Genomic DNA, 24,003 nt, shown 5'->3' with positions numbered 1-24,003 from the left:
ATCTTTGCAGTTTCTGTGATTTGGCTCCATTTATACATTTTTTATTAAAAGAAATTTATTGGACCACCCATATTGAAATGAAAGCATGTTTTATGGTGCATAAGATTGGTGCACAAACGGTAGCTAAGGTAGCTCAAAAACACATGAAGAGAAGTGTTAGAATAAAACAACATCAGCATTCGAATGGTATTCTGAACTCATTCCAATTTGACCTTTGACATAATCTGACATGAAATTCATATAAATTTAATTGATCTCATAGATGTGGCTGTTGTGGTTTGTGGTCATAGCAGCACCAACTGCTGCAGTTAATGTGGTGAATTCAGATGACTTTGACATAGTCCTTTTATGTTTTCCCATTTTAAATGCCTATTGCCTGCCGTGCACAGTTAAACTGATGCCACCGGGGTGGCGGTGCCACCGGCTTGGGCCCGTCATCGCTGCTCGCAGCTTTAATTTCCATTTGTAATTGCAAAGCAACTCACAGACAGTGTGTGTTTGTCCAGAAATCATGAAAATAAAAGAAACTTCGCTCACACCTTTAGACACTTTAGACAACTTAGCATCTGTAATTCACACATCTTTGGATGGTGAGAGAATCGTGGGATTCAATCCAGGATCTTCTTGCTGTGAGGAGACAGTGTTTCCCACTGAGACACTGGAGCTGCCCTTAATCACAGACATAAGACACACTTTGACTATTTCTGTCAGACGTCTAAGCTCTTACTGAGAACTAACAGAGGTTTAGATGTTGATGTTTATGTTTCATTTGAAGTCACCATTGTGGTGGGAAGCGTTTGCTTTAGTTGGGCTACATGTTCCCGGGTTAACACACAAGACATTCTCAACAGAACGACGGATCGATGATTCACCATGGACACAAATGCTAAGAAAAAGCGTGCCATTCTACTTCCTCTTCTTCTTCCTCTAACATACTTTGTGCACATTGCCACCTATTTGGTGGTTGTGCAATCATTTTTTTCAATCTCTTCGGTCATTAAATAATCTTTCATCACTGAGCATAAGGATTATATTGTTTGTTTGAGGCTAGATCCATGTGTGAGATGACAATAAAATAAATAATCAAAATATTAGAATTGAATTAACATTTAAACATGACCTTGTTATATGTTAGACTTAATATATAATATTTTATATTTTAGAACTGTAACTATATAACAAATTTACTTATATTAATATAACTATATTAATTATATAACACACATCTGAATACCTCTTAAGTAAACTAACCCTGGATCATGAGCCGCTCCAGAGCAGGTTATGTTCAGAGAGTGAGTTGCCATGGTTACTTACATACACTGAAAGTTACCTCTGTTTTTTTGGAATCGAAAGTTGCGGTTATCCACTTACTCTTAAACATACCCGGGTATGTCACATAATCTGTTTCTGGAATACCCCCCAAACACATTTCACATCAGAATAAGAAAAACAACATCATGCCCTTGATGTCAGTGATCAGATTCTGAAAGTCATACATGTTTTGAATGACAAACAGGGCGAGTAAATGTTGACAAAATTTAAAATTTTGGGTGAACCTTCACTTTAATGTGCCATTTGATAACGTTTTGAAAGCAAGAACCTTGGATTATATACAATAGTCTGTTTCATTTCATTACTTTACATGATGCGTCACAAATGCAAATCCACCCCAGAGTAAAAGAATCAACCCATGAAGGTTAAACTTAACAATTAAAAATTAATAATAAAAAATATTATTTTTACCATTCAATTTTTTTTACATTAAACTTAGATGATTCCACGACTCTACAATAAATCATTTATCTACAAAAAACCCCCATGCGATTCCTGAAAAAGGCTGCAGTTTAGAATATCTTGTTAACCCTTGTGTGGTGTTCATCATTTTGTTATTCAGCCAGGGTTTGTGCTGCATTTGTTTTTGTTTTATTCAACACAATCAAACAATTGTATGTTAAAAAACTCTACAGAGTTTACTTCATACCAATTACAAGCAATATAAATATTTACCCTTGTCCTGCCCTACCTTTGTTAGATCACATTTATGACTTAAAGTGTTACTCGTTTCGTTTGTTTTTGTAATAAAATGTAATAAAAAAAAAAAAACGGTTATAATCAAGATATTAGTGGAAAAAATGTAACAAATTTACAAATGAATCAAGATTGTTTTTCCATAACTATTGATTTTTGTTTATTTGAACTTCATTAGAAATATGACCCATTTCACACACACGCGCGCACGCACATGCACAGAGGAGGACAGAGTCAAGGTACAAATGACCTAACCCACTGAGCAAAGTTATGTCCAAAAGACGTCTTTTCAATGTCTTTGCCGTACGTTGAAAAGACGTCCACTGAGGAGCCAGAATGAAAGTTTTTATGATGTCTGTTTTTGACGTGTTCTGCACGTCCGATATAGACGTTCATGGAACCTCAAGGTTAAAAATTAGTTCAAATGTGCTCATTGTGGACATATTTTCCATTTGTAATTGCAAAGCAACTCACAGACAGTGTGTGTTTGTCCAGAAATCATGAAAATAAAAGAAACTTTGCTCACACCTTTAGACACTTTAGACAACTTATCATCTGTAATTCACACAGCTTTGGATCGTGAGAGAATCGTGGGATTCAATCCAGGATCTTCTTGCTGTGAGGAGACAGTGTTTCCCACTGAGACACTGGTGCTGCCCTTAATCACAGACATAAGACACACTTTGACTATTTCTGTCAGACGTTTACAGAAGCTCTTACTGAGAATTAACAAAGCTTTAGATGTTGATATTTATGTTTCATTTGAAGTCACCATTGTGGTGGGAAGCGTTTGCTTTAGTTGGGCTCTTGGTCCCCGTATTCATGTTAGCTTTTGTTTGGCAGCTGTAACTCTATGTGTGAAACACAATAGTTGTGGCTGAGAAAGCAAAGATCAAGCGACTTCAGGTGTTGTCAGCTCCTTGTTGATGACTAAATCATCAGAAAGCGAGCAGCTAATGTTGTGTTTTAAGTATTGTGTGCTTGTTTGGAACAATAGTCATTTGTTTATAGCCACTATAAACTTGTGAATCTACTGTATTGGCACTAATAGCATTACAATTATCATTTATCCTTAAAAATGATAAAATAGTATGTGCAAAAAACGTTTTGAGCAAATATTTCACATAGTCACACAGACATCAAGATTATGACAATCAAGTTTGAGTTTTTTACTATGAAGTTTTTTTTGTTTTGATTGTCACCGTTGTTGTGAATCATATACAAAATCTTGATGTCTGCGTGTGACTACGTGAAATATTTTCTCAAAACAATGTGCACATGCTGTTTTATCATCTTTCAGGATAAGTGACTATTTTATTACTATTAGTCCCGATAGAGTGAATTCACAAGGTTATAGTATATAAACAAATGATTATTTGCCAAACAAAAACACAAAACTCAAAAGCACAATATCAGATTCTAGACTTCTGATGATTTAGTCAACAACAAGGAGTTGACAACACTTTATCTTTGCTTTCTCAGCCATAACTATTGTGTTTCACACACACAGTTACAACAGTCAAAGAAAAGCGATCACAAATATGGGGACCAAGAGCCAAACTAAAGCAAACGCTTCCCACCACAATGGTGACTTCAAATGAAACATCTAAAGCTCTGTTAATTCTCAGTAAGAGCTTCTGTAGACGTCTGACAGAAATAGTCAAAGTGTGTCTTATGTCTGTGATTAAGGGCAGCACCAGTGTCTCAGTGGGAAACACTGTCTCCTCACAGCAAGAAGATCCTGGATTGAATCCCACGATTCTCTCACGATCCAAAGATGTGTGAATTACAGATGATAAGTTGTCTAAAGTGTCTAAAGGTGTGAGCTAAGTTTCTTTTATTTTCATGATTTCTGGACAAACACACACTGTCTGTGAGTTGCTTTGCAATTACAAATGGAAAATATGTCCACAATTTGAACTAGTTTTTAACCTTGAGGTTCCATGAACGTCTATATCGGACGTGCAGAACACGTCAAAAACAGACGTCATAAAAATGTTCATTCTGGCTCCTCAGTGGACGTCTTTTCAACGTACGCCTTTGCTCAGTGGGAACATATTCACACTTTTATTAGCTCAGGGTCATATAATATTATAAGTAATATAAATGTGTGTGTGTGTGTGTGTACATTATTTGGTAGTTGAATATGTGTTTTGATATGTTCTTCACAGAAAATAAGCCAAGGCCAAGGAGTCTGAGTTTGAAGAAAAAAAAGTTTTAAACGGGACCCGAACACCACACAAGGTTTAATATAACATGTTTATGATTAAAACTGAATAAGTCTAACTGGTTTTAAAACCAATCATTATTGTAGTATCTAGTTCACATATTTACTAGTAACTCAATAATGCTGAAGTATATACAAAAAATTATAAAATGTTTATTATTTACTGATTAAAACCAATAAAAAAATTATTAAAATTATCTACTGCCTTAAACTAAATATTTACACCAATCAGGCATAACATTATTACACAGTAAAATCCTCAGTGTTAAATTAACACTGCTCAGAGCACATATGGTCCCACTCTACAGAGTGTTAAAGTAACACAGAAGCAGTGTTAAAGTTAATGAGATAATTAAGAGATTAATTAAGTGATAATTGACCATTAGTGATGAACACCTGATGAAAATGAGCATAATCACTGAAGAAAAGAGAAAAAAGAAAAACACAAGAACTACGGCTGACTATAAAAAATACATTAAATCTCTGAAGATCTCACCAGAGGAGGATTAAACAACACCACAAACATCATTACCAGCTTCACACATTATTAACCAGACCGACTGTATTTCTGTTATACGTCTACAGAAGCTCTTTTTGAGAATCAATAGAGGTTTAGAAGTTGATGATTTATTGAAAATAACAGTTTTGTTTGAAGTATTTGCTTTAGTTGGGCTCTTGACCCTTAACGTTAATATTTATCTGACTGCTGTAACAGTTGTTTATGGTGAGTAAAGTAAGAGAAAATTGATGCTGGCAGATGATGATGGCTTGTTGTTGATGATACAGTTGTTATCATCATTTAGTGGCCTTACTTGTTGATCTCCTGAGAATCATTGAATAGAGTAGCTTTAGGACTCTACAACATAAGAGCCAGCACTGTTTTCATCAGACAAACTGAATGATGTTTAAAATGTATAGAGAAGTTTTGTTCTCCAGTTAATAACACATCACACAATAAGCACTTCTAACTCCTGCAGGATATACTCACACACAGACATCAAGAATCAGCTTATGAATCTCAACAATGGTGACATGCAATGCAACGCATTTTGGGTAATTCATGCAAAACTCATCCATGGCTCCTAGAATGCATTGCGGTAAGAAGCATGTCACCATTGTTGATATTCATAGGCTAATTCTTGATGTCTGTGTGTAAGTAATTTTCAAAGAATTTAGACGTGATTAGTGTACAATCTGATTTACAACTTATGCAGCTTTTCTGATTAATGTTGTGCCTTATTTTTTTTCTAGAATCACAATAAAACAAAGCTAATAGTGTATATTGGTCATGCTTGGTAAGAAGCTCAATTCATAAAGCCACTGCATAGTGATTATAATCTTATCATTTACCAGCTGACAGCATCTGATTGTGTTTTCACTTGCTTTTCTTGCCATTGCAAACTCAATAGGAGCAGCTAGAGAAATACTAACATTAAAAAGTCGTCAAACTGCACAACTAAAGAAAACACTGCTCACCATGTTAGTGACATAAAAAACAAACAATTTTCAGCTCAAAATCAACACAAAAAAAACTTGTTAATTCTCAATAAGAGCGTCTGTAATAATATAACAGACATACACAACAAACTGAGATGCTCTGTGTATTCTGACACCTTTCTATCAGAACCAGCATTAACTTCTTGAGTAATTTGAGCTCCAGTAGCTCGTCTGTTTGATCGGACCACACGGGCCAGCCTTCGCTCCTCACGTGCATCAATGAGCCTCGGCCGCCCATGACCCTGTGGCCGGTTCACCACTGGTCCTCCATGACCCTGTGGCCGGTTCACCACTGGTCCTCCATGACCCTGTGGCCGGTTCTCCACTGGTCCTTCCTCTGAGCACTTTTGATAGAGCCTGACCACTGCAGACCGGGAACAGCCCACAAGAGCTGCAGTTTTGGAGATGCTCTGACCCAGTCGTCCAGCCGTCACAATCTGGCCCTTGTCAAACTCGCTCAAATCCTTACGCTTGCCCATTTTTCCTGCTTCTAACACAACTTTGAGGACAAAATGTTCACTTGCTGCCTAATATATCCCACCCACTAACAGGTGCCGTAATGAAGAGATAATCAGTTATTCACTTCATCTGTCATAATGTTATGCCTGATCTGTGTATGTACAATGATAGAGGCAATTAAAAAAAGTTCAATAAAAACTTACGAGTTTCAAGTATAATAAATCACACACTGATCTAAAAGAATAAAGCAAGACCTCTCTCAAGAAACTAATAGTAAAAGAAAGTTAACAGATACAAATGAATGACAGCTGTAAAATAAGATCTGTATAATTTTAAACTAATAGATAATATTTGCAGATAGAATCTGAGATTGACATATAATATCTGAAAGCACTGATTATGGTATTTGTAATTCGCTGTAGGCACTAATCTCATTTTCCCTGCTGTAGTCCTCAGTGTTGTTTGCGTCCACAGCAAAGACATCTGAAGCACTTCCTGTACTGCTGTCTGACCTGGAGGAGAAGAGACGAGAAGAGCTGAGTGACTTCATGACATCAGTTTAACCTCTGAAACTCATGAACCAGTGAATTTCTTCTTAATGAACAGGTAAGAAAAATAGACTATTTGCATTTTCAAAAATAAATACTGATGCTTTACTTTTCTTCCATATACTGAATCTGGAGAGAGTAAAAGACAAACTTTGAAAAAGGCCTAAAACTCTGTAGTTCTATAATGTAGTGTATAATCTTGGCGTTTGCCGTGATCACTGCCATTCAATCAGACAGACAGCGGATTAAAAACATTCTGTGTTTGTTTGAATTTCTGTCAGTTGGAGTTTGAATAGTTTTGGATCATTTGAACGTTCCCACAGGAAGGAAAATTGAAGAATAGTAACAGATTAAACAACTGCCTCTGACATTTCCCTCTAAAAGACACGGATTGCCAAAATAAGAACAGGACCTGCATGAAACAACTGTCTTTTATATTCAGATTTGAATGGAATATGGTGCTAAATTTAGTGATGTCTGACCTCCTCATTGAGGACACAATAGACCAGGAAGATGAAGGTTCCCTGCTGGGAGTTCATGATCAGGAAGAGGATCTCCAGCGTCTTACTGTCTTTAGTGAAGAAACCCAGAATCCAGGGGCAACCAAGAACCACAAACTGAGCCAGTGTTTTAAACGCCATAATCCTGCAGAGAACGAGAGTTATTGTGTCTTTTGACAAAACATTTTTTTTCTATGAGAGTGTTGAAATCACATGTTTGTTACTTGGTTTGTTTCATCTGTGAAACTTCAGCGTTCAGATTTTTGAGAGTTGAGTTCAGATTGATGATGATGTTGATGAAGAGAATTGTGTTTAACTGAAAAGAAGAAATATAATAATTAAATCACCTTGTTTTTCCTTTAATATACTTTTATTAATTAACCCTTGCAAAAGGAAGTCCTGCACACTATCTACATATAAAAAATGCGTTATTTGCTGCAACGTTTAGGTCCCATGTCCTTGATAAGGCATAAGTCTGTGTATACATAATAATAATAATAATAATAATAATAATACAAGAAAAAATACAGAAAAATAGAAAACAGCAAAATAAAATTACTTAGACACTTAGACTGTATCACCATTTGGCATGTTTGATTAACAATTATTCTATTGAGATGATAAAAAATTTATTTTTGCATTTTTTGTTATTTGTAAATTCTCATTCCCTTTCAGTCAGTCACGTTCGACGTACGTCGGAACTGACCGACGAATTGGGATCTGTTTCCAGAGACCGACCTACTTCGAGTGATTAAAACGAGCCAATGGACATTGGCATGCGGTTCACACATTCCACGCACCGCCCCGCAGCGCGGGTATAAATACGGAAGTGGAATACCGCATCATTGCTTTTTTAACTTCGGAGCCGAACGGTTTGCTGTATCAAGCTGTTTCTACGAAGAGTGTTTAGACGAGTCTCGAGGAGGATCGCTCTCTTCCCTGGGTGCTGGTGTGATGGCGCGAGTCAGCGAGTGGCCGCTGCAACATACACTTGTTCCTGTGTTGGTTGGCTGGGGGTTTCCGTTCTTTGAGTGCTCACACGCAGGCTTGCAATCGGACTGCTGTGAGCCGCGGCCATCTCCCTGAGTGCTTCAGCACTTCTAAAAGAGCATTTCCTTCTAAAAGAGCAACACTTTTTGACCTGCGTCTTTTTCAAGATGTCACTCAAACCGTGTGTTTCTGGATACAGTTGTTTCCTGTCCTCATTTGACGGCCACGATCTCTCTCGCATATAAACATGTGAGATTGCTTTCGTGGGTGATCCATGCTCTCTCAGGAGAGCATGGTCACGTCGGCGCGTTGTTCGTCTCACCTTTCTCGTAAGGGCTGAGCGTTCAGCGCGCCGTTGAGCGCCGGCTGATAGCGGGGGTTGTCACGGCAACCCAGCGCGTCACTCGGCGCTCGGATGTGCGGTCGAGACTATGAAACCTCAAACGGGGTTGAGTCGCTTCACTTATTCCCCGATCTAGTTTCTTTTCTGGGGCTCCAGAAAAGGATAACTTTGGCTAATAAGCACTGGTGACCTGAGGATTACAGTGGGGCTTCCCCGCCGAGTCCATCTCTTTGGGCCCCCACTCCTCTATCGCATCACGAGCGTGCTGAGACTTTGTTTGTGGGTGGTTCATGTTCTCTCACGAGAACATGACCACGTCGGCGCGTTGTTCACCTTGCTCTTTCATAGGGGCTGGATTGTTCAGCGCGCCGTGTGCCGTCAAGTCTGACGGCCACGCTCATTGTCTCACATGCCTGCTGGTAGCTTACAGATGGGATTGCTGGTCCTTTAAAAAAAAAAAAAAAAAAAAAAAAGGGATCTAGCGTTTCATTTGGCGCTCTGGCGGAGGACAGATGTCAATTGCTGCATCGGGGAGAGGGCTGTTATGCGCTGGAAATGATAATGCTGAGTTTCCCACTATAATGGTGTGTGCTCATGCTGAATCAGATTCAGAGTTGACAGCAATGCTTTCCGGGGTGGCTGCCCGGATGTGCATTGGAAAAATTTAACAGCATGGAACTATTTGGTGTCAAAATATGGAACACCAAAAGGGCCATAACCTGTATAAGATTTTCCCTCTCTCACTGCCCTCTGTCCTGCATGCATAAGGGTAGTCCCGACCCAGGGGTTATGCAGGAACTGCGTGCGGAACTGCGTGCGGACCTCGCTCTCCGGAGTGACGAAAGTCACGGCACGCTCCCTGGGTCAGGCGATGTCCACACCAGTGGTCCAGGAAGCTGGGGCTAAACCTGGCAGATATGCGTGAGCCCGACGGAGTTCGGTTCCTCATCGCCCCTGTCTGTCAGGCTGGCCTCTTCGGCGACGCCAACGAGAACTTCGCCCAGCAGTTCTTGGTGGCCCAGAAGCGGACGGAGGTGGCTAAAAAAAAAAAAAAAAAAAAAAAAAAAAAACCTGCCCCGATGACCAGCTGCTGCCTACACCCAGTCGTCGGCCGCAGCACCTCCATCTGCTTGTCGCAGAGGGCGCCACCCTGCGTCCGCCTCCACCCAGGCAGCAGGTGGCCGGGCGCAAGGGAGGTGCCCAACCCGTCCAGGGTCCCGCGAGCCTGCTAGCAAGCACAAGGGCAAGCGACCCTGAAACGGGCAGCCCAGCGAGAGAGGAATTGCTCGGGGAGACGGTGTCCGCACCCCTCCCTCCCCCGGAGGAGGACCGGGGGGGAGAATATTTTTTTGGTTTCGGTCCTGCCGCTGGCTCCCCGGAGTCCAGCGGTACCCACATTCTCAGAGCAGTTCTTCCCTCCCTGAGCCCAGAGAGGGACCTTGCCACTCCTTTCCTCCCCTCTCACCCCTCACCAGGGGGCAGCAGATTGGGCACCGAGGACGCCCGCGGGCCTTCTCACCCACTCTCTGCCCCACCTGGAGTATTCAGGCAACACTCCGGGCCGCCTCCGGGCCTCCCGAGTCGGGTCTGAATACTCCACCTCGCTGCCTCACCCCGGGTACGTCTGTGGTGCCGTTGGTCCCGCTAGTTCGGTCTCTGGGGGCCTGGTTAGGTCTCCCCAGGCCGTCTCGCTGGCTCATCCGTACCATCAGACTCGGCTTTGCGATTCAATTCGCACGCCGGGCTCCCAAGTACAGGGGCATCCTCTTCACCTCTGTGCGGAGCAGCGATGCCCATGTCTTGCGGTCCGAGATCGATGTCCTGCTGGCGAAGGGCACGATCGAGCCGGTTCCTCCTGCCGATATGAGGTCGGGGTTCTACAGCCCCTACTTCATTGTGCCCAAGAAATGGGGTGGGTTAAGGCCAATCTTGGACCTGCACATTCTGAATCGGGCCCTGCACAAGCTCCCGTTCAAAATGTTAACGCAGAAACGCATTTTCCAATGCATCCGTCCCCGAGATTGGTTCGCAGCGATCGACCTGAAGGACGGGTACTTTCATGTCTCTATCCTTCCTCGACACAGACCGTTCCTACGCTTTGCGTTCAGGGGAAGGCATATCAGTACAAAGTCTTGCCCTTCGGGCTGTCCCTGTCGCCTTGCGTCTTCACGAAGGTCGTCGAGGCAGCCATTGTTCCGCTCAGAGAACGCGGCGTTCGCTTACTCAACTATCGCGACGACTGGCTTAGACTCGCCCAGTCTCGGGAGCAGTTGTGCGAACACAGGGACATGGTGCTCAGTCACCTCAGCCCGTTGGGACTTCGGGTCAACCGAGAGAAGAGCAAACTCTGCCCCGCGCAGAGGATCTCTTATCTCGGTATGGAGCAGGATCCGGTCAGCCGGACAGCGCACCTCACTCCAGAGCGCGTCTGGTCAGTGTTGAACTGCTTGAATACGAAAATATTTAATATATATATTAAAAATACTGAAATTCTTTCAGAGGCTCCTGGGGCATATGGCATCTGCAGCCGCGGTAACGCCGCTCGGATTGCTTCATATGAGATCGCTTCAACGCTGGTTGCACGACCGAGTCCCGAGATGGGCGTGGCAGAGCGGTCAGTACCGGGTCTTTGTTACTCCTTACTGTCGCCAAACCTTCAGTCCGTGGTCAGACCCCTCGTTTCTCCGGGCCGGAGTGTCCCTAGAACAGGTGTCGAGGCATGCTGTGGTTTTCACTGATGCCTCATCCACGGGCTGGGGGGCCACATACAACGGGCACGCAGTTTTGGGTCTGTGGACGGGGCCCCAACTGCGTTGGCATATCAATTGCCTAGAGTTACTGGCGGTACGTCTTGCCCTGGCCCGGTTCAAGAAGCCGCTTCGGGGCAAGCACGTACTGGTCCATTCGGACAGCACTGCGGCCGCTGCGTACATCAACCGTCAGGGTGGTCTATGCTCCCGTTGCATGCTCCGACTCGCCCGCCATCTCCTCCTGTGGAGTCAGAAGTTTGTGAGGTCACTTCGTGCCATTCACATCCCAGGTGCGCTGAACCAGACAGCCGACGAGCTCTCTCGCCAGTCGACACCTCGGGGCAAATGGCGACTCCACCCCCGGAGCGTCCAGCTGATATGGGTCCACTTCGGAGTTGCACAGGTAGACCTGTTCGCTTCTCCGGACTCAACCCATTGCCAGTGGTACTACTCCCTGACCGGAGGTACCTTAGGCACAGATGCACTGGCGCACAGCTGGCCCCGGGACCTACACAAATATGCGTTTCCCCCAGTGAGCCTTCTCGCACAGACACTGTGCAAGGTCAGGGAGGACAAGGAGCAGGTCTTGTTAGTTGCGCCCTACTGGCCCAACCGGACCTGGTTCCCAGAACTCACACTCCTCACGACAGCCCCTCCCTGGCCGATCCCCCTGAGGAAGGACCTGCTTTCTCAGGGGCAGGGCACTCTATGGCACCCGCGTCCAGACCATGTCTCCATGTCTCCATGTCTGGTCCCTGGACGGGACGCGGAGGTTCTAGGTGGCCTACCACAAGCAGTGGTAGACACCATCGCTTCAGCTAGAGCCCCCTCTATGAGGCGCCTCTACTCTCTGAAGTGGAACCTGTTCGTCGAGTGGTGCTCTTCCCACCAGGAAGACCCCCCGAAGGTGTTCGATTAACGTTGTGCTTTCCTTCCTGCAGGATGGGCTGGAGCGAAGGTTGTCTCCCTCCACCCTCAAAGTATACGTCGCAGCAATAGCGGCGTATCACGATGCAGTAGACGGTAAATCCTTAATTAAGCACGACTTAATCGTCAGGTTCCTCAGAGGTGCGAGGAGACTAAATCCTCCTCGTTCTACCTCGTTACCCTCTTGGGACTTAGCCCTGGTGCTCAGAGCACTTCAGGGTCCTCCATTTGAACCTTTGCAGTCTGTTGAGCTAAAAATCCTGTCCATGAAGACAGTTCTCCTGATTGCATTGGCTTCAATCAAGAGGGTAGGGGACCTGCATGCACTCTCGGTCGACGAATCGTGCCTAGAATTCGGACTGGCCAACTCTCACGTTGTCCTGAGACCCCGGCCTGGATACGTGCCCAAGGTTCCTACCACTCCCTTACGGGACCAGGTGGTGAACCTGCAAGCGCTGCCTTCGGAGGAGCCGGTATCTTCCCGCATTCTCGCCCCCAGTGGCCAGCAGCGCTAAGTGCCCGTTCTAGTGTCGGCTTGCATACGCCACTCCCGCCCACTGGGCCGGATATGTGTGTCTATTCTGCTCCAGTTGTGTTCCCCGGAAACGGCTAACCCTGTGAGCTCCTCCGTCACCCCTTCGGTGTCAGACGTGGCGGCCGTCTGATGCCAGGCCTGCACCCGTATGCTTGTGGAACGTGTGTGCAGGCTGGGTTCCATATGTTGCGGTCCCCTCTCGGCTACCCCATATGTGTATTCTCCACGGTATCAGCTACCCTACTCGGCTAGCCCCGTGTCTTTCCCTCGACAGAGCTTCCTCTGTCGTCTCTGGGTGTGTCCCCCCCCCCCCCCTGGAACCAGGTTGGGTCCACTCCAGAGACTGCCATTTGTTGCACTACCCTGTTAGGTTAGTCCTTATGTGTATTCCACCTCTCCTTCCATTGAAGGACGTGGCTCCGCAGCGTACCATCTCCCGAGACGGGCACGCTTTCCCAGCGTTATCCAATAGTCACACTGAGTGGGTCTTGCAGGAACAGCAGTGACTGTCCTTCCCTGCCCGGAGCCCTGACTCCCACTCTAACATAGGAGTGGTCCAGCGAGCTCAGGCAGGACGCTGGAAGGGCCAGCCTCCTGGCGTGTTGGTAGGGATCCCAATTCGTCGGTCAGTTCCGACGTACGTCGAACGTGACCGACTGAAAGGGAACGTCTCGGTTACGTATGTAACCCTCGTTCCCTGAAGGAGGGAACGGAGACGTACGTCCCGTCGCCAGGTGCTGTGCTTCAGCTGAAGGCCGAGTCACTTATCTCGGCTCCTCAGTTGAAAAGCAATGATGCGGTATTCCACTTCCGTATTTATACCCGCGCTGCGGGGCGGTGCGTGGAATGTGTGAACCGCATGCCAATGTCCATTGGCTCGTTTTAATCACTCGAAGTAGGTCGGGCTCTGGAAACAGATCCCAATTCGTCGGTCATTTCCGACCTACGTCTCCGTTCCCTCCTTCAGGGAACGAGGGTTGCATACGTAACCGAGACGATATCACCCATGAGGCGAGGACTCAAACACAGGAAGACATGGTGGTTTTATTAATAATAAAATATAAACAAAACAAATAAAACTACTCACGAGGGGGAAAACCAACTTGACTATAACTAAACACAAGGAGCAGGAACATGAAGCATGGAGGGTGACAAATAACAACGTAACACAAAACAACGATTCCAGCACCGGACAGCAAACACAAGGAGACACAAGGAGCCCTGTCCCAAATGGCACCCTAAACCAGGGCTCTGAACCGGTTCAAGGAACGAAAACGAAAACCGGAAACGAACGAAATTTTAAGAGGAACAAAGCGAAAACGAAATCAAAATCAATTTGAATCGTTCTGAACAGAAACGTTAATTTGAAATGGCCATTAACCGGTTAATAATGTTATTTTATCGTTCTCTTTAATATTTTAATTTGGCAGTGACCAATAATGAAGAGAGTAGTGAAGCATGTGACGTTGACGGATCAAGCGTGAGTGAAATGCCCGCGCAGCAGTCATCTATGAATCAACCGGTAACGCAAGTCAGTGTCAGAGCGCGCATTTTCATGCCTCAAGTACATTTCTTTCCCCGCTGAGGTCAACAATGAAAGCGCAGGTATTGGAGAATCCGTGTAGGTCAGTGTATATTTTGGCCATTTGATTTTCCTTAAAGAAACGGGTATTAAAAAACAAAAAAAGGATCCTTTTTCGTCTTTTCGTTTTTTAAACAAAACGAAAAACAAGAATTCAGCTTTATTTTTCGTTTTTTGTTCAGAAGTAGAAAAATGAATAAACGGCTTGAATATTCGATTTCTAGATGTGAGCGGGAATTATACACACCTTTCTGCTGATTGGTCGGCCGAAGATCAAACTGTTCCGTCATCAGTTCTTCCTCAGTTCCGCACAGCAGAATAAAAGTCCTGCGCTGCTACAGCTGTACGGATTCTTAACGCGTTTATTGCAGCTACATTTAATATTTTATTCTTCAAACAACCAGACTAACGAATGGCTCGACACAACCCGTACCGGGGCAGAGCCTATACAGGGCTTTCTTCTGTGTAGATAGAAATTCACATAGTCCTACACTTCGCATCAGCTGGGCATGGCAGGATAGGCCTATATGACGGCTGTCATAGCCTACCCTGGTTGCCCAGTAAAAATGAATAAATTAAGATATTAATTAATTAGTTGTAAATTAAATAGGCTCTTTTAAACACTAATAAAAATAAATAGATTAAGATATACATTAATTAGTTTTAAATTAAATATTTTAAACACTAATAGGCCTACAAAAAGGAAAGAATCATGCGTTGACATAGCCTATGGCCTATAACGTTCACGCAAGAACTGTCATTCTGACTAACTGACAACCAGAGAACAACAGAGATGTTAAAACAAATTTTTTTTTTGCTATATCATACCATACGTTTTTTATTATCATGAAACATGCTGTGATTTATTCCAAAGTGACTAAATAATGCATTTAACATCAAATAATCGAAATGTTGACTTTTAAAAGTAGACTCGTTCACTGTAGGCTATTTTGTTTCATGTTTGTGGTGTGGGCCAGATGTTCAAGGAGACCGAGGCGCACGCAGCGCATCCTGTTTTATTTATTTTTAAAGGCATGACTTTGTAGTCATTTTAAATGTGCCCAAATAAAATTACACATTTTACTGTTTTGATGATGATTATGATGTCATTCTCATCTGTAGCCTATGATAATGACAGTATTAGGCTAAGTTATTTCCCCTGCTGAGGAAAACATCTAATTTGGTGCCGGCGCCTCACATTATTATCAAAATAAAACACAGACAGCCAAACATTTAAAAATATTCTGCTTTAATTAATTGGTCTTTTGTACAATGATCAATGGTTACAATTGGTCTTTTGGGCAAGTAGAATGCGTAGGTATAGCCTGTGGTGTTGTTGTAGCTATTTTATTTACTGGTAGCCTATTTTATACTAATTCTGAATGTAGGCTAATAATAAAGTGCAGTTTTAACAACGATGCAACGCGCGCGTCTCTCTCAACTTATTTAAATAGGCAAATAGCGACGGTCGATTATAAAAGTTGCAGGCTATTAATACAAAAAGCAGACACACACACACACACACACACACACACACAAAACTAAAAACATTGTGTTCATTGCTCCACCCACATTAATTTTGGGCTGAATCACTGTTATAATTAGGCTATGGGGTCCTTGTAAATTTAAAATCCACTTATGGCTATACGCATGTAAAAGAGACATAGGCTAGGCTATTGTAAGTGTTTATTTCATAAATGAATGTAGGCTACCTCACATCTCCCATTCACTTCTTTGGCCTGTTTTGTTTGGATGGCCAACTCACAATCTGTGTGAAAGCTGCGGGACACACAGGACAGGGCGGAGGGAACGCACATGATGTGCTTTGGAAGTTTCTTGGCAGAGAAAATAACACACACCGTTTTGCTTGACATCAATTAACACTCACTATTAAAGATAAACTCAAAAACAAAAGGTAGCTATAACAGCTGTGTAGTGACTGTTGGCGTGTTTATCTGCTTTAGTTTATTTAACTCATCGCAACTTAGGCTATTGGAACTGTGTGAAATGTTGTTCTCCGTTTGTCAGTCAGAATGACAGTTCTTGTGTGAACTTTATAGGCCCAACATACCCAAGTCAATGCATTATTTTTTTCCTTTTTGTATTAGTGTTTAAAATATTTAATTTACAACTAATCATATTAATTTATATATAAATTATTATTATTTTTTAAACACTGGGCAACCGGGGTGGACAGCCGTCATATAGACCTAGCCTGCCATACCCAGCTGATGCGAAGTGTAGGACTATGTGAATTTCTATCTACACAGAAGAAAGCCCTGTATAGGCTCTGCCCCGGTATGTGTTGTGTCGAGCTATTTGTTAGTCGGGTTGTTTGAAGAATAAAATATTAAATGTAGCTGCAATAAACGCGTTAAGAATCCGTACAGCTGTAGCAGCGCAGGACTTTTATTCTGCTGTGCGGAACTGAGGAAGAACTGATGACGGAACAGTTTGATCTTCAGCTGACTAATCAGCAGAAAGGGGCGTATAATTCCCGCCTACGTCTATAAATCGAATATTCAAGCCGTTTATTAATTTTCCACCTCTGAAAGAAAAACGAAAAATCAACCTGAATTTTTGTTTTTCGTTTTGTTTAAAAAACAAAAAAACGAAAAAGGATCCTTTTTTTGTTTTTTAATACCCGTTTCTATAAGGAAAATCAAATGGCCAAAATATACACTGACCTGTGTATCATTCGTTCAGTCGATTTTTTATTTAATATTGAAAGTTGAAAAATGAGAAAACAGCTCGTTTTTCGTTTTTTCGTTTTTTTTTCAGAAAAACGAAAAACGAGATTTCGACTTGATTTTTCGTTTTTCGTTCAGAGGTAGAAAAATGAGTAAACAGTTTGAATATTCGATTTCTACACGTGGGCGGGAATTATACACCCCTTTCTGCTGATCGGTCAGCCGAAGATCAAACTATTCCGTCATCGGTTCTTCCTCAGTTCCGCACAGCAGAATAAAAGCCATGCGCTTCTGCAGATGTATTCTTAACGCGTTTATTGCAGCTACATACGCAGCTACAATGCATATTACAATGCATGTTATACTATGATGATTATATATCCCAGCATGCATTGCAGCACGAAGCACGTCATTGAGATTAATATGCGGATTATTGATGTTTGTGTGGGTGTGCCTAAAGCGTTTTTCTTCACAATTTATTTAAATAACAAAATTCAGAATATTTGATATCTGGCAAGAAATGATTGCTGGTGAAAATCTACTAATAACAATTTGACAGTTTTATTTTTTATGTGTCAATTATCCGTCTCCTTTATGATGTTGAAAGATATATCATTTGACCATCTTTTTTCACGGCTTCTTTCGCAACAAATTATATGTTTGTGTTTGAGCAAATACTGTTACAAAGACCACAAACTGAAATCAAAAGCCAAGAGTCAAACTGCCCAACTAAAGGAAACACTAGCCACGTTTACATGCGCACTTTTTTGTCATTCCGATTAAAATCATTCCGATTGAAAGATTCGGTGGACTGTTTACATGAGACGTTATCTAAACCGATCTGGTGTTTCAGGGCCGTGCAGAGAGTTCGTCAGGGGCAGGGGCTCAAATGTAAAAAAGGGGCAATATATAAATATAAAAAAAATATATATATATATATATACATACCCTGTTCGGGCGAACCAGCCTCTTACTTCATTTCGTTGCCTTGTACCTGTACTTGTGTAATGACAATAAAGTTGAATCTAATCTAATCTAATACACACACACATATACATATACATATACATATATATATATATATATATATATATATATATATATATGTATATGTATATATATCCTTATGCTCATCAAGCCTGCATTTATTTAATCAAAAATACAGAAAAAACAGTAGCCTAATATTGTGAAATATTATTACATTGTGTTCTTTTTAACTTTTTATTAATTAAAGAATCTTGAAAAGAGTATCACAGTTTCCATCATTGACATTAAATCCTCATATTAGAATGATTTCTGAATGATCATGTGACACTGAAGAGTGGAGCAATGATGCGGAAAATCCAGTGATCACAGGAATAAATTATATTTTAAATTATTTTAAAATAGAAAACCATTATTTTTATATATTTCGCAATATTGCTGTTTTTTATCAAATAAATGCAGGCTTGATGAACATAAGAGACTTCTTTCATAATGCTACATAGCCTAATATTCAAAAATGGTAATCAGTCCTTCCATGTAACCATTTTGCCAGCCTACACTTTGCTTAATAGCCCTGTAGGAGCCGGTGGCACTTGGGTTTTGTTAACTTTGATAGTTTCATGAAATAGTAAACGGTGTATCAATATACATAAGTACAAGTGAATTTAACACTACTTACCATTAATGCGACGTTTGCTGCTGTGGTTTTGTGCAGGGATTTGTTTGTTGTCTGTTAAAATCCATTTTGTCAGTGATGCAATTTATAAAATGAGACAAACCGCAGGAAATCGTTCCACAAACGTCAGTTCGTCTGTCCATGTATTTTTCAACCGATTTATGAATAAGAACAGAAAATTACCGTTTCACATCGCCCAATGGACTTTGAACTTGCTTTGGCAGATCACGATTGGTTGTTGTATAGCCTATACATGACAAACGAGGATTGGTGAATTGTGTAATACTTTAAAATATATAGCTAATATATATATTTGTAATTAAATCAACACATTAGCTCTGTTTATGGATGAAAAAAAAAAACATTGGCTTACTTTTTTCCCGCGAGGCCACACACTCTCTGAAAGGACCATATTTGGCTCGAGAGCCGTTTCCGAACAGTGGAAAATCAGCAGTCAATCAAAACGCACGCAACCCATATCAACGCGTTATGGCAACGCCTCAACAGAAATTATCCGACTTTTGAGCCTTTCGTTACTATTGTATACATTGTCATGTTATAATAATCACATTTATTTAGTTTATTGACCACGATATTATCCTTGATATTTGTCTGAGAGGGGCACTTTTGATTCATTTTGAAAAAGGGCAGGGGCTCGAGCACCCAAAGCCCCCCCCTCTGCACGTGCCTGTGGTGTTTACATGTGCTGACTTTCAGTAGGAATCATTTTGTGACATGCGCACACAGTTTGTCTGCCGCCTCAGATTCGTTACGTATCGTGGATCGTTCTGTGTTGGTAATTTTTATATTTATTTATTTTTCTGTGGGCGGACATGCAGTAGTTTAACCTAATTTATGTCCTATACAATGGCTATTTCAACAGCTGTGAATGATGAATGCGGAATCAAAAATGAATTCAATTAATTTATTTTGAAAAACACAAAATTAACAATAAAATCAAATTATTAATAAAAATATAGGATATACGGTGAAACATGAATGAAGCATTCAAGACGTGCTCAGCATCATTACTAGTAGTTCTAAACATATATATTTCAGATGATTAAGGAAAGATACCAAAATCACAAAGTTATAAATATTAACAAAAGTAATTAAAGTAGACTGGGGGTAATGCTACTTAACCAATTTGAAGCAGTTGTTGAATTTTTTTTTTTTAAATAGCTAACTTAACTATAACGAGAAACAGAGAGCAGCTTGAATGTTCCCCGTTGAAATGGCAGCTCTCAACGGCCACCAGGACTTGTACAGTTTTATAAAAGCTATTTATTATTTGTCGTAAAGTGTAAGAATCACCTCAGAAAAATAAATTATTCTGTCAGGCGCAGTTGAAGCCTAGGACAAACGCTGTCGAGATGGTGTAGCCAGGCTATGTCTGTGTCATTATTCCAACTTCATGTTCATAACATGTTACGAAAAAAAAGTTTAATACCTCAGAAAAATGAACTTTCCTCTCTTGTCAACATTAGCCTGGTGTGAGCGCGGCGCGCGCTCTTCGGTTGAGGAGGCGCGCGCTGTATATCACGTCACAGAAAGACGTGCACTCAAAGTAATCGGATCAGATCGTTTACATGGTGGAATTTTTCGTTTGATCGGTTCATGAAAAGGTTTATCCCACCCCTCTCAAACCGATTACAATTTCATTCGGTTTGGCCATTTTTATTCCGATTGAGGTGTTTATATGGAGTATTTTTATTCGGATTGGACTTTTAAACCGATTACAGTGCTCCATGTAAACGCACCTAATGAGGATAAAAAGGTTATAGTTGCTTTAAACAAATGACTATTGTTCCAAAAAAGCACACAAAACTTAAAACACAACATTAGCTGCTTGCTTTCTGATGATTTAGTCATCAACAAGGAGCTGACAACACCTGACCTTAATCTTTGCTTTCTCAGCCACAACTATTGTATTTCACACACACAGTTACAGCAGACAAAGAAAAGCTAACACAAATACAGGGACCAAGAGGCCAACTAAAGCAAACGCTTCCCACCACAATGGTGACTTCAAATGAAACATAAATATCAACATCTAAACCTCTGTTAATTCTCAGTAAGAGCTTCTGTAGACGTCTGACAGAAATAGTCAAAGTGTGTCTTATGTCTGTGATTAAGGGCAGCACCAGTGTCTCAGTGGGAAACACTGTCTCCTCACAGCAAGAAGATCCTGGATTGAATCCCACGATTTTCTCACGATCCAAAGATGTGTGAATTACAGATGCTAAGTTGTCTAAAGTGTCTAAAGGTGTGAGCTAAGTTTCTTTTATTTTCATGATTTCTGCACAAACACACACTGTCTGTGAGTTGCTTTGCAATTGCAAATGGAAAATATGTCCACAATGAGCACATTTGAACTAGTTTTTAACCTTGAGGTTCCATGAACGTCTATATCGGATGTGCAGAACACGTCAAAAACAGACGTCATAAAAACTTTCATTCTGGCTCCTCAGTGGACGTCTTTTCAACGTACGCCTCTAGGGGCAAAGACATAGAAAAGATGTCGTTTGGACAGAACTTTGCTCAGTGGGATGTGACAAGCCATGTGCTCCCACCAAACATGACAATATAGCAGTGTCATGGCTCTGTCACAAATCCAAGAGCAAAACTAGACTGAAGTGACAGAACCATGACAATATGATGATGATGATGATGAGGATACAATGATGTATGAAGTCACTGATTGTGATTAATAATTGATGGATATTCGCAATGATTGGGGACATGAGCTGATTTTAAATGTGTCTGTGTATGCCTATGAAGGACATGGAAGGAAATGTTGCAGCAAATAAAGCATTTTTTATACTTTTGCTATAGTGTAGATAGTTTGCAGGGCTTTCTTTTTATCCACTTCTTTTTAAGTATTTATCCACTTTAATAAAAAAATAAAAAATAAATTATATATATATATATATATATATATATATATATATATATATATATATATATATATATATATATATATATATATATATATATAACAATTAAAGCTGCTGTCCATAACATTTTCTGTGTTTGAGATTTACAAAAATTATATAATGAGAATGTACAACATGAATCCATTTTCAAAACCGTGTTTTTATCTTACCCTGAATCATTATGGTACACTTATAATAAGTGTTTATTTTGGGATTATTTCACATCGGTCTGGTGGGAACCGCTGCGGAGGAACACAGTCCCTGCGTGACTCGCCATAGACATAAACAGAGAGAAGTAGCGCCGGCTGCAATGTTCATTCATTCATTCATTCATTGTTTATTTGTTAATTTGTTATTCATTTGTTTTATTATCGTTATCATTATTGTTCTTCCGTAAGATGCATGCAGTGCTGTTTAATAACAGCTAGAGCGCTAAAAGTTATGGACTGCAGATTTAAATGTTACCATTTTAAAGAAAAAAGGATGTTTTGTTATAGCTTTTGGAGCAAGGGCACCGCCATCAGGCAATACCACAGCGTGTGACAGGTTTGCTCTGTTGGCCAGTGAAGTAATATAAGCGTTTCTTTACTTTTCTTTACTCTTTTACTTTTAACACTTGTTTTGCATTGTTTTTGCTTGTTTTTTTATTAGCAATTTGACTTCTTATGGGCTCAACAGTCCTTTCAAGTTTGTCTTCCTCCATTTCAAAACAAGTGTGTGTTAATAAAACTTCACTGGCCAACGGAGCAATCCACCTCTGTGACGTCACATGTTGCGGTATTGCAAGATGGCTATAAAAAAGCTCCAAAAGCTATAAAAACATTAGATTTTCTTTAAAATGGTTACATGAATCGTGTTTGTTATAATTTTTTTATTAAAGTGGATATCCGTTTACTAAATAATGTAAATTTGACTGACTGCTTCATTTCTAATTTAATATAAATTAAAATCATGATAAAGAATAAATGTTCTTACTGCTAGTATGACACAAACAGGACCCAGAAAACTCCAGATAAAACCTTTATCTATTTTAATCCAGCAGCTGTTTAGAGGAAAACACAATAAAACAACAACAAAAACAAACATCATTTAATCTTGTGGGTGACATTTATGTCGCCTGTGTCAAAAATGTATTTTATCAGATGGCAGAAAAAATCCCTGGGGTCTCATTTATACACTCTCAGAAAAGAAGGTACAGGGTACAATTTTGTTCCTTGGAGAACAAAACGAATAACTGTACATTTAAAGGTTATACCATTATACCATTGTTTTCCTCTACTTAGAGCAGGGGTAGACAAGTTCGGTCCTAGAGAGTCACTGTCCTGCAGAGTTTGACTCCAATCCTCCAATCCAATCCTAGAAGCTCTTATTGAGAATTAACAGAGGTTTAGATGTTGATGATTTATTGAAAATATATCACCATTATGGTGATCAGTGTTTCTTTAGTTTACTTAATGCTGCAATGCATTCTGGGAGCCTTGAGTTTTATACTGTGGTGGCTTGGTTGGAGCTAAAATCTGCAGGACATCAGCTCTCTACTCACAGAGAAAAGGGGTGTCAAAATTGTACCAAAATTGGGGTACAACAGCTGGGGCAGGACCCTTAAAAGAACATCTTTGTACATTTTTTTAACACAAAAAGGTTAATAGTAGTATATTAAAGTACAAATGTGTACTCTAAGGTACTAATTTGCACCTTTTAGGAGTAAAAGATGTACAAAGATGTTCTTTTAAGGGTCCTGTTCCAGCTGTTGTACCCCTAAAGGTATAATTTTGACCGTTTTCTCTGTGTAGGAACTTGCCTACCCCTGACTTACAGGTACAAAAATGTAACCTAGGGGTACCACCCCAGTGATGGCCACTTGTTCCTTAAAAGGTAAACAAATTTTGTACTACAAACAGGCCCTAAAAGAGGCGTATGATTTTCCGTCGCATGAGTTGTGATTTATAAAAAACAAACTTGACGGGAAGATTTGCGCTCCTCCACACAAACTCTGACCCACACTTACGAATTCGTAATTTAAATCTTAAGTTTTCATTTTGATACCCCACCACAATGGTGACTTCAAATTAACCAAACATATCAACATCTAAACCTCTGTTAATTCTCAGTAAGAGCTTCTGTAGACGTCTGACAGAAATAGTCAAAGTGTGTCTTATGTCTGTGATTAAGGGCAGCTCCAGTGTCTCAGTGGGAAACACTGTCTCCTCACAGCAAGAAGATCCTGGATTGAATCCCACGATTCTCTCACGATCCAAAGATGTGTGAATTACAGATGCTAAGTTGTCTAAAGTGTCTAAAGAAATTACCAACAAAACTGCATGAATTTGA

At 41.0% G+C, this 24,003-nt stretch overlaps 1 protein-coding gene across 1 annotated transcript in view; it reads right to left on the bottom strand.

Annotated features, from left to right (window-relative positions):
- Positions 1-6,663: 6,663 nt before the first annotated feature.
- Positions 6,664-24,003, bottom strand: part of LOC307124209 (adhesion G protein-coupled receptor E3-like) — a gene marked incomplete at both ends in the record, with an annotated part of 117,143 nt that continues 99,803 nt past the window's right edge. Inside the window, 4 exons of the mRNA XM_079813256.1 lie at positions 6,664-6,723; positions 7,242-7,404; positions 7,484-7,575; positions 22,648-22,714. Of these exons, the coding sequence (XP_079669382.1) occupies positions 6,664-6,723; positions 7,242-7,404; positions 7,484-7,575; positions 22,648-22,714 (382 nt within the window). The remainder of the gene's footprint in view (positions 6,724-7,241; positions 7,405-7,483; positions 7,576-22,647; positions 22,715-24,003) is intronic.

Source organism: Gobio gobio (assembly GCF_949357685.1).
Source record: "Gobio gobio genome assembly, chromosome: 3".
NCBI classification, from domain to species: domain Eukaryota; kingdom Metazoa; phylum Chordata; class Actinopteri; order Cypriniformes; family Gobionidae; genus Gobio; species Gobio gobio.
This window is presented reverse-complemented; position numbering and strand designations above follow the sequence as displayed.